The 12809-nt window shown below is 44.5% G+C and overlaps 1 protein-coding gene across 1 annotated transcript in view; it reads left to right on the top strand.

Annotated features, from left to right (window-relative positions):
• The window catches only part of SPTBN4 (spectrin beta, non-erythrocytic 4), a 331378-nt gene that overhangs the window by 285662 nt on the left and 32907 nt on the right, over window positions 1–12809 (top strand). The window contains exons 27-33 of the mRNA XM_063937686.1: window positions 3000–3204; window positions 4320–4697; window positions 4981–5225; window positions 7111–7249; window positions 7583–7667; window positions 11324–11520; window positions 11607–12283. Of these exons, the coding sequence (XP_063793756.1) occupies window positions 3000–3204; window positions 4320–4697; window positions 4981–5225; window positions 7111–7249; window positions 7583–7667; window positions 11324–11520; window positions 11607–12283 (1926 nt within the window). The remainder of the gene's footprint in view (window positions 1–2999; window positions 3205–4319; window positions 4698–4980; window positions 5226–7110; window positions 7250–7582; window positions 7668–11323; window positions 11521–11606; window positions 12284–12809) is intronic.

The following is a 12809-nucleotide window of genomic DNA, read 5'->3' as shown; positions in this document are numbered from 1 at the left end:
TCCTAGCCTTTATCAGCGTAGGAATGACCTCATCCGGAATGCCTTTCTCTGCTAGGATCCGGCGTTCAACCGCCATGCCGTCCAACGCAGCCGCGGCAAGTCTTGGAACAGACAGGGCCCTTGTTGCAACAAGTCTTGTCTTAGAGGAAGAGGCCACGGATCTTCTGTGAGCATTTCTTGCAGATCTGGATACCAAGTCCTTCGTGGCCAATCTGGAACAATGAGTATTGTTCTCACTCCTCTTTTTCTTATTATCCTCAGCACCTTGGGTATGAGAGGAAGAGGAGGGAATACATAGACCGACTGGAACACGCACGGTGTCACCAGGGCGTCTACAGCTATCGCCTGAGGGTCTCTTGACCTGGCGCAATACCTCTGTAGCTTTTTGTTGAAGCGGGATGACATCTTGTCCACCTGTGGAAGTCCCCACCGACTTGTAATCTGTGCGAAGTCTTCCTGATGAAGTCCCCACTCTCCCGGGTGGAGGTCGTGTCTGCTGAGGAAGTCTGCTTCCCAGTTGTCCACTCCCGGGATGAACACTGCTGTATATTTATCAACCACCAGTCCCCTTGTTCATATCATATACAGTTGAGCTGAAAGAAGACAGCAGCCCATGCCCTAGTGATCTGACGGGTGGTCTTCAGTATGCCGGCTGTCGGGATCCCGGCGCACAGTATACCGACGCCGGAATCCCGACAGCCGGCATACCGCCACTTATTCTCCCTTGTGGGGGTCCACGACCCCCCTGGAGGGAGAATAAAATAGCGTGGTGCGTGTAGCGCGCCACTGTGCCCGCAGCGTGGCGAGCGCAGCGAGCCCGCAAGGGGCTCATTTGCGCTCGCCACACTGTCGGTATGCCGGTGGTCGGGCTCCCGGCGCAGGTATGCTGGTCGCCGGGAGCCCGACCGCCGGCATACCATACTACACCCGATCTGACAGATGAAATCACTCTCTCAGGGGAAAATGTATCAAAGCTTGGAGAGATAATGTGGAGAGAGATAAAGTACCAACCAATCAGCTCCTGACATTTTTCAAATGCAGGGGTTGATGTACTAAGTCTCGAAGTGTGATGAAGTACCAGCCAATCAGCTCCTAACTACCATGCTACAGGGGCTGTGTTTGAAAAATAACAGGAGCTGATTGGCTTACTGCAGAGTTCTGTAGCACACTCCATCTGACACTCCACACTCCAGCATTTCTCTTCAGGACCAACAATCCCCCATCTCTAATCCCTTCCTTTTTAACCCTTTTCGCTGTGAAGAACAAGTCGTACTCAAGTTAAGATCTACAGGTGATCAAATGGAGAAGGACATACCTGACTCCCCCCCCCCCCCCCTCCCCCCCTATTCTTACTGCCACTCAGATCTAAGATTATGTCGCCACAATAAGAGTGCAATTACATTGTTATGCAGCACACCTTCCAGGATAAATATTGAAGGAATTTTAAAATGTTAGGCTATATTAGGCTATAGGGGAGAGAGCATTAAAAGTGCTTCATCTGCCCCATCCTGCTACCCGCGCAAACTTCCTGGCATCGAAGACTTCCCTTCAGTTGGCCAGCTGAATGGAACATCGCAAAATCGGTTGCAGTGCTGGGATCGCAGTTACATGCAGGAGGCATCTCTTCTACTGAGACGTCTCCTGCACGCCCCTCCTACAGATTGGACGGAAATTCATTGCTGCTTGCGCATGAAACATAGAAACATAGAATTTGACGGCAGATAAGAACCACTTGGCCCATCTGGTCTGCCCCTTTTTTTTATCCTTAGGTATTCTCAAACCTTTTTGAATCTTAATTATTTGTAAGGATATTCATATGCCTATCCCACGCATGTTTAACTTGCTCTACAGTCTTAGCCTCTACCACCTGGCAACACACTTCCTTTTATCTCTGAATCAGGCCCATAGTTTCCACCATACAACTCATGGAGTACAAGTACACATAAATATATATATATATATATATATATATATATATATATATAATGCAAAAAGAGGAGGCGGCACTCACGGGTCTTCTCAAGAACAGCAGTCTGGCTACTTCAGGGCAGGTCAGCGTTTCATTTTTATTCTAAAAAATTTCGGCGGGACAATTTTTTTTAAATAATAATGAAACGTTGACCTGCTCTGAAGTAGCCAGACTGCTATTCTTGTGAAAACCGGTGAGTGCCGTTTCCTCTTTTTGCATACTGTTGGATTAACATTGGAAGGCACCTGGTGTACATAATACTTCTGTGTATTTAGGAGTGCCGGTAATGGTATGGAAATACCATACTTAGGTACAGATCACACTACTGCCAAGTAATGGAACGTTGTCCCTCTCCCAGTGTCCTGGAGAATAGCTGAAGGGTTACAAAAATATCAGTTCTTAAATACTCATTTTGTGAGGGACAAGGCAGAGTTTGTCTGAAACATGAAGGTACTTCCAGGTATGACTCAAACGTTATAATGATACCTTTGAAACCTTAGAAACAGACTTCTCTGTAAGGGTCCAATTCAAGTAGCCTTATGCATTGTGGGGCTGATTCTGAGTGGAGAGCAAAACAAAAGGAGTGACTTTGCACCTGGAGAAACCATACTGCAATGCAAGGGGGCAAATACATTTTTTGGCTGCCTGTGCACGTAGCCCACGCATGCTGGATAAATGTTCTTGCTGCACGTTACATCTCCCCCACCTGCAGTGCCCCGTGGTTTTGCCAAGGTACAACGTTACTTCCATCTGTCCTAATGTTTCTGAGCACAATAACGGCAATTATGGGAATGAAAACATTGCTCATTTTTGCTCGCATCTCATTACTGCCTATTAACATCACTCGGCAACGTAACTTGTGAGGCTACTTCCAGGATCTCACAGCTAGTTGAATCGGCCTTTATATATCCAGCTGTAACTGTTGCTAGATTGTGTTGCAGAGTGGATTCACTATGATTAGAGATGATGTTTTGCAAATGACCCCTGCACCATGCCCCTGACTAATGCACTAACTACTGTCCTTGCATAGTGAGCAGATAAGTAGGCGTCAGTCTCAGATTGATCGGCTCTACGTGTCTCTGAAGGACTTGGTGGAGGAGCGGAAGGGACGCCTGGAGCAGCAGTATTGGCTCTTCCAGCTAAGCCGGGAGGTGGATGAACTGGAGCAGTGGATAGCAGAGAAGGAGGTGGTGGCCGGGTCTCCAGAGCTGGGCCAAGATTATGAGCATGTGACAGTAAGTGACAATTAGATATAGTGCATGTATAATGCACTGCATAGCCTCACCGGGGTGGATGTCATAGCGTGCGTGAGCCAGGAAGTGCGTGACATCCCCCGAATTCTCGCGTATTTTTGAAGCGGCGATCAGTTACACAGCAAAACAAGGCTGGTTTTGCTGTGTAACGGATCGCTGCTTTAAAATTACGTCATAACTTGGACGATGTCACGCACTTCCTGATTTTCACACTCTGGGGTAGATGTATTAACCTGGAAAAGGCATTAGGAAGTGATAAAGCAGTGATAAGTACAAGCTGATAAACACACCAGCCAATCAGCTCCAATATGTAAATTAACAGGAGCTGATTGGCTGGTGCATTTATCACCTTGCACTTATGACTGGTTTATCACTTCCTTATGCCTTCTCCAGGTTAATACATCTGCCACTCTATTCCATTCCCCCTTGGAGTTTGCACAGCAGTTGCCTGGATTATCATATTGCAATAGATCTTTAAGGTGCAGGTCCAAACGATTGAACAGTCTTATAGTCCCTACACATTAGGCGATTTAACTGAAAGATATGAACGATCTCGTTCATATCTTTGAGTGTGGAGGCACCAGCGATGAAAGATGTGCGGCCCCGCGCTCGTTCATTGTTGGTGCCGGGTCACTTATACATGCAGGCCAATATGGACGATCTCGTCCATATTAGCATGCATTGCTATGGGGCCGGGTGACTGGGGGAGTGAAGATACGTCACTGCCGCCGGGTTGCCCGTTGGCTGTATCGGCCGTCGGGCACCTCTGCGGCATATTGTCTTATGTGTAGGGCCCATTAGTATCTGTGGTTTGTATTTATTAGCGTTCCATACAGAAACACGGAAAAGTGGTCATCATGTCACATATGGCTCGTCAGTATAGGCATTAGCATATTTTCTCAGTACTGCCGCATACAAACCGCAACAAGATTTGCGCACATCTATGAAGCAGGCCCATAGTATCCTCTCCAGGGGTCTTATATTAATCTTGAAGTGAGTGATGGAACAGAGTTACAATTTTCCATAATTACAACGGCAGCTCTAATGAATTCCATTTCTTACGTCTCTCAAGCTCTCATGTTTCCGTTTTTCTGTAGCTTCTCCAGGAGAAGTTCACGGAGTTTGTCAGTGAGACCGGCAGCATTGGACATGAGCGCATCTCTGCAGTCAACCAGATGGTGGACGAGCTCATTGACTACGGACACTCCGATGCAGCCACGATCGCAGAATGGAAGGACGGAGTGAATGAGGCCTGGGCAGACTTGCTGGAGTTGATGGAGACAAGGGCCCAGATGCTTTCTGCCTCCCATGAGCTACATAAATTCTTCAACGACTGCAAAGAGGTTCTGTCCCAGGTGGAGGAGAAGAAGCAGAGGGTGCCGGAGGTGAAGGCACAGGAGGTCCGGCTCTCGGCTGGGTCCTTGCAGCGGATTCTTAGTTCTTTTGAACACGACATTCAGGTCCTTGTCACTCAGGTGAGGGTTATATTGGTAATATTGCCAGTCCTATAAATATCTAATTACAGGAGTAAGATTCCATAGGGGGTATGCATATGAAGACTGGTGAATATGAAAAATTGAGTTGTTAATCATTTTTTATTTTTTAGCAGTTTTGAAAATAAAAAATTTCCAGCACCTTTTTCTGAGCACCAGTTTTCACAAAATGTCCCCAAATATATGTAGAGGTTGCTAGTTTCCTGAGCTTATACACCCAGGCCTAAGCACAGCCACAAGCCTTACTATCCCTCTGATGGGGCAGGTACGCCAGCTGCAGGAGAACGCTGCCCAGCTGCGCACGGTCTATGCCGGGGAGAATGCAGCAGCCATTGTCACCAGTGAGCAGGAAGTAATGCGCTCGTGGAAGGAACTGCTGACCTCATGCGAGGACTGCCGCCTGCAGATTACCAGCACCAGTGACCGCATGAAGTTCCTAGGTCTCGTCAGGGACCTGATCTCCTGGATGGACAGCATCATCTGTCAGATTGGCACAGGAGAGAAGCCCAGGTAAATGACAGTATTGCAATATTCAGCCAGATGGGCAGAGTAAACCAACCAATGTAGAACAACAGACAAAACTGACTGAATTTGATTAAAAATGCATACGTGTCTTAATTATTTATGAATTATGCTTCCTACTGATGTCCTGGTCCTTTAGTATGTAGCATTGAACCATAGATACTGCTCTGTGTTGCACAACTTGGGTCTGTGTATGGCATTTATAGCTTGCCAATTGAAGCTAATTCAACCAATAACACCCTGGATTAAGCCATATTTTCTTTTTAGAATGTACAAAAAGGAGGGAATTCAATTGATATCGCTGCCCGAAAGGAGATCGCAGGGGCAATATACAATTGATGCTGTTTATTGCGGCGATCGCGACCACCAGTGTCGGGTTTAGCAGCATAAAGCAGCTAAACTCAACTAAACTAATGAGCGCAATCACAAAAAGTGCCGTTTGGGCGCCCAAACAGGTCACTTTTCACACATTTCAGTTAACTAGCAGGGTGGGGAGCTGCAAGCTGAAATATGTCTCCCTGCAACTGAATTGCTCCGTTGGGCGCCATCTAGTGGTGGCCGTGGGGAGAAACAATTGAATTCCCCCAAAGTGTTAAAACAAAACTATCAAAGATAAAAGTTTGGAATAAAGCATAACTTTTATATTGACTGTTAGGAATAAAGAGGAATTATCACCTCTGTGACCTGTTTTCCTTTAAGATTAATAAGACCCTACAGTTGTCTCCTCTTACATCCTTGATGTAGTCATGCTAAACAGCCCTTGAAGTTGGCCATGCCGTGGCGTGACTCTGTAGCGTTGATCGTCTTTTTTTATTTTTTCGCCACACAATTGCGTCTTAGACGCAAATGAATGTAATAGGACGCACAAGCAGTTTCTGCCGATTAAAATGATATGCAGCATGACTATATTCTTTGTGTAAATAGTGGCTCTATCTGCATCCGAAATGCCACGTTACAGTATTTTCCAGGAAAACACTGTAGCAGAGCATTTTGTATGCAGATACATTCACAGCCACACACAGAATATAGGCATGCTGCATATCATTTTAATCAGCAGAAGCTGTTTGTGTGTCCTATTACATTACTTTACGTCTAAGACGCGTCTTCACAGGGGGAAAAAAGCAAAAAAAAGATGCTTTGTGCTACGGAGTCACATGGCACTCCCGCGTTATGTGTATCGCGACTTGTAGCGCACGGAGCAAAGATGTAAGAGGAAACATCTGCATATAAAATAAATCCCTATACAAAGTGTAGTGCGCTGAGGCGGAGCAGTGGAATGTCAGGGGATGCGATGACAGATGATTGTGTGGAACACAAGATGGTCTGTTTAATATTCTAACTGTCCTAGTTGTCAGATAGATCCTAGTTGTCCTAGTTGGATAGATGCTTGGCTCTGAATAACCATTATAACCCTCTCCAGTTTCCTAGCAGTCGGATTTCTGCACATGTAGAGTTGTGGTGTTAACAACATAAGACAACTCTCTGAGTATTTTCATCAGTTGAAGACAAAATACGTTTGTGAACGTGGTGCAGTATTTGTAACTCTCATCAACATAAGGTGACACTGATAAGTTACTAAAACAATCTACATACAATTATTTTGTAAATTGATGCAGACTGCATCCATAACAATCTCTTCTAATTTATTTACTACAGTATATCTGTCTCAAATTCCTATAAAACACTTTGTATGTAATGCTGAAGTGTCTGACATATGGGTGATGTGTGTAACACTGTCAGCGGAGTACATGGGCTGTGGTTCTCTCCTTTGTCTTCAGTGGGACCTTTAAATCTGGCAGTGGCTAGTGTTGCCTCTCGCAGGACAGTTTGGCAGACATAGCGTCTTCTAATTGCCACCATCCTTTGTTCCCAGAGACGTGTCTTCTGTGGAAGTTTCAATAAGTTATCATCAAGGTTTAAAGAGTGAAATTGAGGCACGAAACAAGAGGATTGCGGACTGTGTGGAGCTGGGAAAGTCTTTAGTCCTAAACAAGCGGCCGGCATCAGAAGAGGTAGGTGGTTATTAATATGTAAGACTCATCTCACGATACAACAAATTGGGGCATTGTCTACAGATAGGGGTGGTTTCTACTATTACCAAGATACCCCTATGTCTTGGACAAGGTAAATGTAATGTTATGTCCATCGGCTGAAGATTAATACAGAGCTAAATACTTGAGCTTGTGAATGGCCCTTAATGCTATTGTCCCTCGCCTATAATGTGAGTTCTAAAAACCATTACACGGTTCCCTAGATCACTCCGCACATGTCAGAGGCTTTTACATGCCTTCTACATGCTCTGCATGCTTGTTGAACCCTGTTGTTAATTTCCCTCCTTCCTCCAGATCAAGCAGAGTCTGGACAGGTTGATGGCAAAGAAGAGAGAACTGTTGGATAAGTGGCAGAAGCACTGGGAGTGGCTGCAGCAAAGTACGTGTGCTGGGGGTTCTCTTATTCCTAACCACGCTGTCAGGGGACCACATTTCCATTCATTTCATCATTTTCTGCAACTCAGGTTCACAAATGTCCTACTTAAGCTCCCTCCCTGATAAACAATAAGGCAGGCAGTACCCCCCCTCCCACTCCACACCTAACTATTAGCTAATTAGAGTTGCCGTGGAAACCTTTACAGCTCCCACACTCTAGTTTTGTGCCCCCCTGATGAATGCGGGGGAGACACAAGAGCAAAATGCATGAGTCTTTATTTGTAGAAAGCTTTTAACTATGTGAACAAGGAGCTTAAGGCTCAATTCCTGCAGCCAGCTCTATGGAAGGGCTAACATTTCAGCGTTATAGCAGACTGCGAGCTCCATGGAAGAGTTAATGGTTCAGTGGTTCAGCCGAGTGCCAGCTCCTTGACAGGGTTAATAGTTCAGTGTTTCAACCAAGTGCCAGCTCCATGAAAGGGTTAATGGTATAGTCCTGTATCTGATTGACATGAAAGGGTTGCGAAGGTTACATTTATTTCAGACCTTGTGGTTTATTTACTAAGATTTGTGTTTCTGCCGAATTGGTGGGAGTTTAAACTCGAATTTTATCGGTCGTATTTTTCTGCAACTTTTTGAAATAATTTTCTGTAATTTACTAAATTGCAGAGTTTTCGTTTTTCGTATTTTCCAATGTCAATGTTATTCGTATTGTTGGGCAGTGTTTTACGGGAGTGATTAGTAAAACACTGCCGGACATAACACAGTGAAGCCCGGCCGGATCAGTGAGATCCGTGCAGGGCTTCATTGTGTACAGTATAAAAAGACTTTAAACAGTTAAAAGTGTAAAAAAAAAATTGCGTGTGGTCCCCCCTCCTAAGCATAACCAGCCTCGGCTCTTTGAGCCGGCCCTAGTTGTTTAAATACCGGGGGGAAATTGCCTGGGGTCCCCCCGTATTTAGACAACCAGCACCGGACTCTTGGGCCGGCCCTGGTTCCAAAAATACGGGTTGACAAAAGACGTCAATCAGGAGTAGCGCACCAACTAGAATGGAGCTTAGCACCGCTCCATTCTAGCCTATGATGGGAACTTTGCGGTTAGCGGCTAACAGCAAAGTTAATTGGGGTCGCCCAGGGATGGGGGGGCCAGCCGCGAGCTTCACACCTGGTCCTTGGGTGCCTGGAGGGGGGGGACTCCTTGATTTAAGGGGTCCCCACTCCTCCAGGGAACCCCGGCCAGGGATGACTGGTTGGGGGGGGGGGGGGGGAATGCCACAGCCGCAGGGACCAGTATAATAGTGTCCCCCGGCTGTGGCATTATCTCTCTGGCTGGTGGAGCCCGGTGCTGGTTTTAAAAATACGGGGGACCCCTACGTCTTTTGTCCCCGGTATTTTTAGAACCAGGACCAGACGCAGAGCCCGGCGCTGGTTGTATAAATATGGGGGAACCCTGTGCATTTTTTCCCCTGTATTTTAACAACCAGGACCGGCTCAAAGAGCCCGAGGCTGGTTATGCTTAGGAGGGGGGACCCCACGCATTTTTTTTGGGACATATTTAAGCCATTCAGACCCTTTCCCACCGATAAGCATGCACAGATCTCACTGATCACACCACCAAAAAGTAGGTCTATTTTAAAACTGCTTTTTTTTACGAATTCTTTGCTTTCCCGGCAGTGTTTGGCTATTGTCGGCAGTGATTGAGAATACAAATTCTTAGTAAATTACCGAGTTGTATCAAATAACAGCCGCGTTTGACCGATGGTCTATTGATTCGTATTTGTGACCTCTGCGTGAAAAACAATACGAATAGCCCCAACACTGCCGAGATTTGTGTTTAGTAAATTCCCGAGATGACACTTAGAAAAAAAAGCAAACTCTGAAAAAGTCGGGAGCTTAGTAAATATACCCCCTTGAATCTTTTTTCACCTTGATCTCATTTTCTGATTAAAATACATAGTTGGCATAGCAAGTGATGTAGATAGAAACATTCACTAGATTGCCTTATGTTACAAGTTACCAAGATTGCAATACTGTTCTAATAAGTCAGAAGGTTGTTGAAGTTATGACCTTTCAATGCTTCAATTCTATTTTACCCTAACAATGGTTGTTTTCCATGTATCTTATTGTAGCATTATTGTGTGAGCCTCGGCTCTCTGTGGGAACAGGTTTCTTCTTCCCACTCAGTTATTTTCTTCTTTGCTCTTTACATATTCCTGGTTGGAATCCTCATGTATGACACCTGCACTGCATTGTGTACTGTTCTTTGTGTGACTTTTCAATAATAGAAAGTAAAATAAAATTTGCAATAAAGAAATAATGGCATAAAGAATTTCACATTGATATAAACAATGTATAGGGAATTTACTGACTCAGACATATAAGAATTAAATAAATCCCTAATTTGCAGCATAGGCAACACAAATTCGCCATCCCTCTTGTTGAACCATGCTCCTAGAATATTCATGGATGAGAAAAGCATGGTTTTTCTTTGCACATTAGTGAAAATTTATCATATTGCAAACCTTTTACAGCGTATTCAATCTCAACAGAAATAATTGATTCCTTAAGACTCAGAAATCAATACTAACTTTGGACAGTAGATGGCAGTAGTACTCTAAATTTACAGCGTGAACTGTATGTTTCAGTTAATTTACATGAGGACTGATTTGTGGTTATTGTCTTATAATAGAACATAAGACAACACAGTCTATTTCTAAATTGTTTTATATAGTTTTTAATCTAATCTATGTTAAGCACCATTGTCTGGGATTGTGAAAGCATGTCTACCTGAGTGTCAGCAATACAAGGATGCACACACAAAGCTACAATACATTATCTCAATGACTATATATGCAATATATACAAATTGAATACGTTGTACAAATGTGTGATTTAAAGCTTTCATTGTAGGCAAAATATATCAAATACATTAAAGTATAAATTATGATCACTTCTGGATCCCATTTTAATTAAAAATGTGATTTCTTTTATTTAACTCACTCCTGTCACACTTCAGAAAAACTGTGAAGAAAGTTCTTGGTCTCAATTTTTTTTTAATTATAATTTTTTTTGTATAATATTTGTCATTGTCACTGCATATGATATATTAAATGAACATTGTCTTTCTCAAAGAGTTACGAAAAAGGAACAAATGATTTCATAAACCTAAAAACGTTATAGGAATATTCCATAATAGCCATACATTCATCATTATAATAAGAATATTTAAGTCAGTCTATATATAGTGCTACACCATAACCCATTTAATACAAATATAAATATCTTTCTTCAAATATTATGACCAGGTCTCAGATTTTACTCTGTGAATCTGACGTTTCCTACCACACTGCAGATTGGCTGGATACCTATGGAGAGACTCAGGGAGAATCATAATTGTTCATATTTGGATCTTTAGAGCCATAATCAAGTTAGACATTTTATCGGGCCTCTTCCAGATAGACAGAAATTTACTCAGAAGCTCACCTCATTTACGCCTCCCACGTATAGGCTTATGGCCAGTTATGAGAGAGTCTACAGCACGCCTATCCCCCCACCAGAACTGTAGTCAACTCTTAAGTAAAGATTATGCTAGCCAGCAGGATTTTCCTAGGAGACATTCACTACAGGACACCTCTAATGTCATTCTCTCTCATACTATAGTGCTTGAAGTTCACCAGTTTGCCCAAGAAGCTGGAGTGGCTGAAGCCTGGCTAACTGCCCAGGAGCCCATAGTAAAGAGCCCGGAGCTGGGCAATAGCGTGGACGAGGTGGAGCAGCTAATCCGACGACATGAGGCCTTCCGCAAAACAGCAGCCGTCTGGGAGGAAAGATTCAGCTCATTGAGGCGCCTAACTACAGTAAGAACTTCATTAAGTTTTTAACTAGGATGTGATTTACCATATTTCAGTATTGTAGAATGTGCTGATCGCTCTCTCTTTGCAAGTTGGAGAAGATGAAAGCAGAGCAGAACAAGCAGCCTGCAACCCCACTGCTCGGCCGAAAAGTTTTCTCGGACACTACGGACTTTTCAACTCGTCCATCACCCTTTGTACATCAGGCAATCCATGAAAAGTCAGAGTCTAGATCAGAGCAGAAAGATACTTTGTCCATCCCTAACGGGGTCCAGCTGGACAGCCATAGAATAAGAGGAGAAAAGGGTGACACAAGAGTGGGTTATGTACGGCAGGAGATGAAGCCAGAACGTCTGCAACCAAAGATAGACCATGTGGAAGCCAGGGTGACAGAGAAACTGCTGCCAGCTCAGGAAGGATCCCGGGCAGAGAGATCAGAAATTAAAGTGGCACAGGGTATGGCAACCTTGACTGTAGATAAAACGGATAGTAAATTGAGTCGGCATGCTGCGCGGAGAGAGCGCCATGATCGGAGACTGGAACGCCAGGAGTCCAGTGAACATGAGGTTGCCAAACCAGAGCAACCAGAGGAAAAGAGGAGGAAGGATAGGCATGAGAAGAGGTTGGAAAGACAAGGATCTAGTGAGCAAGAAACTCCAAAACAGGAGCAGCCGGAAAGGAGGAGGGACAGGCATGAGAGAAGGGCTGACAAACAAGAGTCCATCGAGCAAGAAGCACCAAGGAATGAACCGGAGCCCAAACCAGGAGGGTAAGTACTTGCTACAGGTTCAAAGTAATGTCTATGTGTAAGAAGCAGGGTAGAGGCCACGGGGCTGATTCTGAGTCACACACTATGGGGCTGTTGTTGCCGGCTGCTGCGGAAGCTTTTATTACTACCTCATGCTAATTCGAAAATCCGTAGGACTAATGCAGGGGTTTGCATGACTGCAAGTGGAAAGCCGTGCCACCCACTGATTTTACATAAGCCGCTGCTATGTCATCATTAATACCTGCATTTGTGCCAGTCCCATGCTAGGTGCAAGACATCCATCAGATACAGGATTCCCTTCCTGGATCGCATGAAGCTATAGATATATGCCCACAGGACAATGCTGTTCCGTGCGCCAGTATTGTTGCCAAATTCACGGAAAGAAGATCAGACTGAGCTTCATGCGACTCAGTATAGGACAGATGTGCAAAAATATACGTTACGGTAAGAACTTGCCATTGATAACGGTATTTCTCCTAAGTCCACAGGATAACATTGGGATATGATGAAGCGACAGAGGATTTGC

This window comes from Pseudophryne corroboree, chromosome 8 (assembly GCF_028390025.1).
Source record: "Pseudophryne corroboree isolate aPseCor3 chromosome 8, aPseCor3.hap2, whole genome shotgun sequence".
NCBI lineage: Eukaryota > Metazoa > Chordata > Amphibia > Anura > Myobatrachidae > Pseudophryne > Pseudophryne corroboree.
This window is presented reverse-complemented; position numbering and strand designations above follow the sequence as displayed.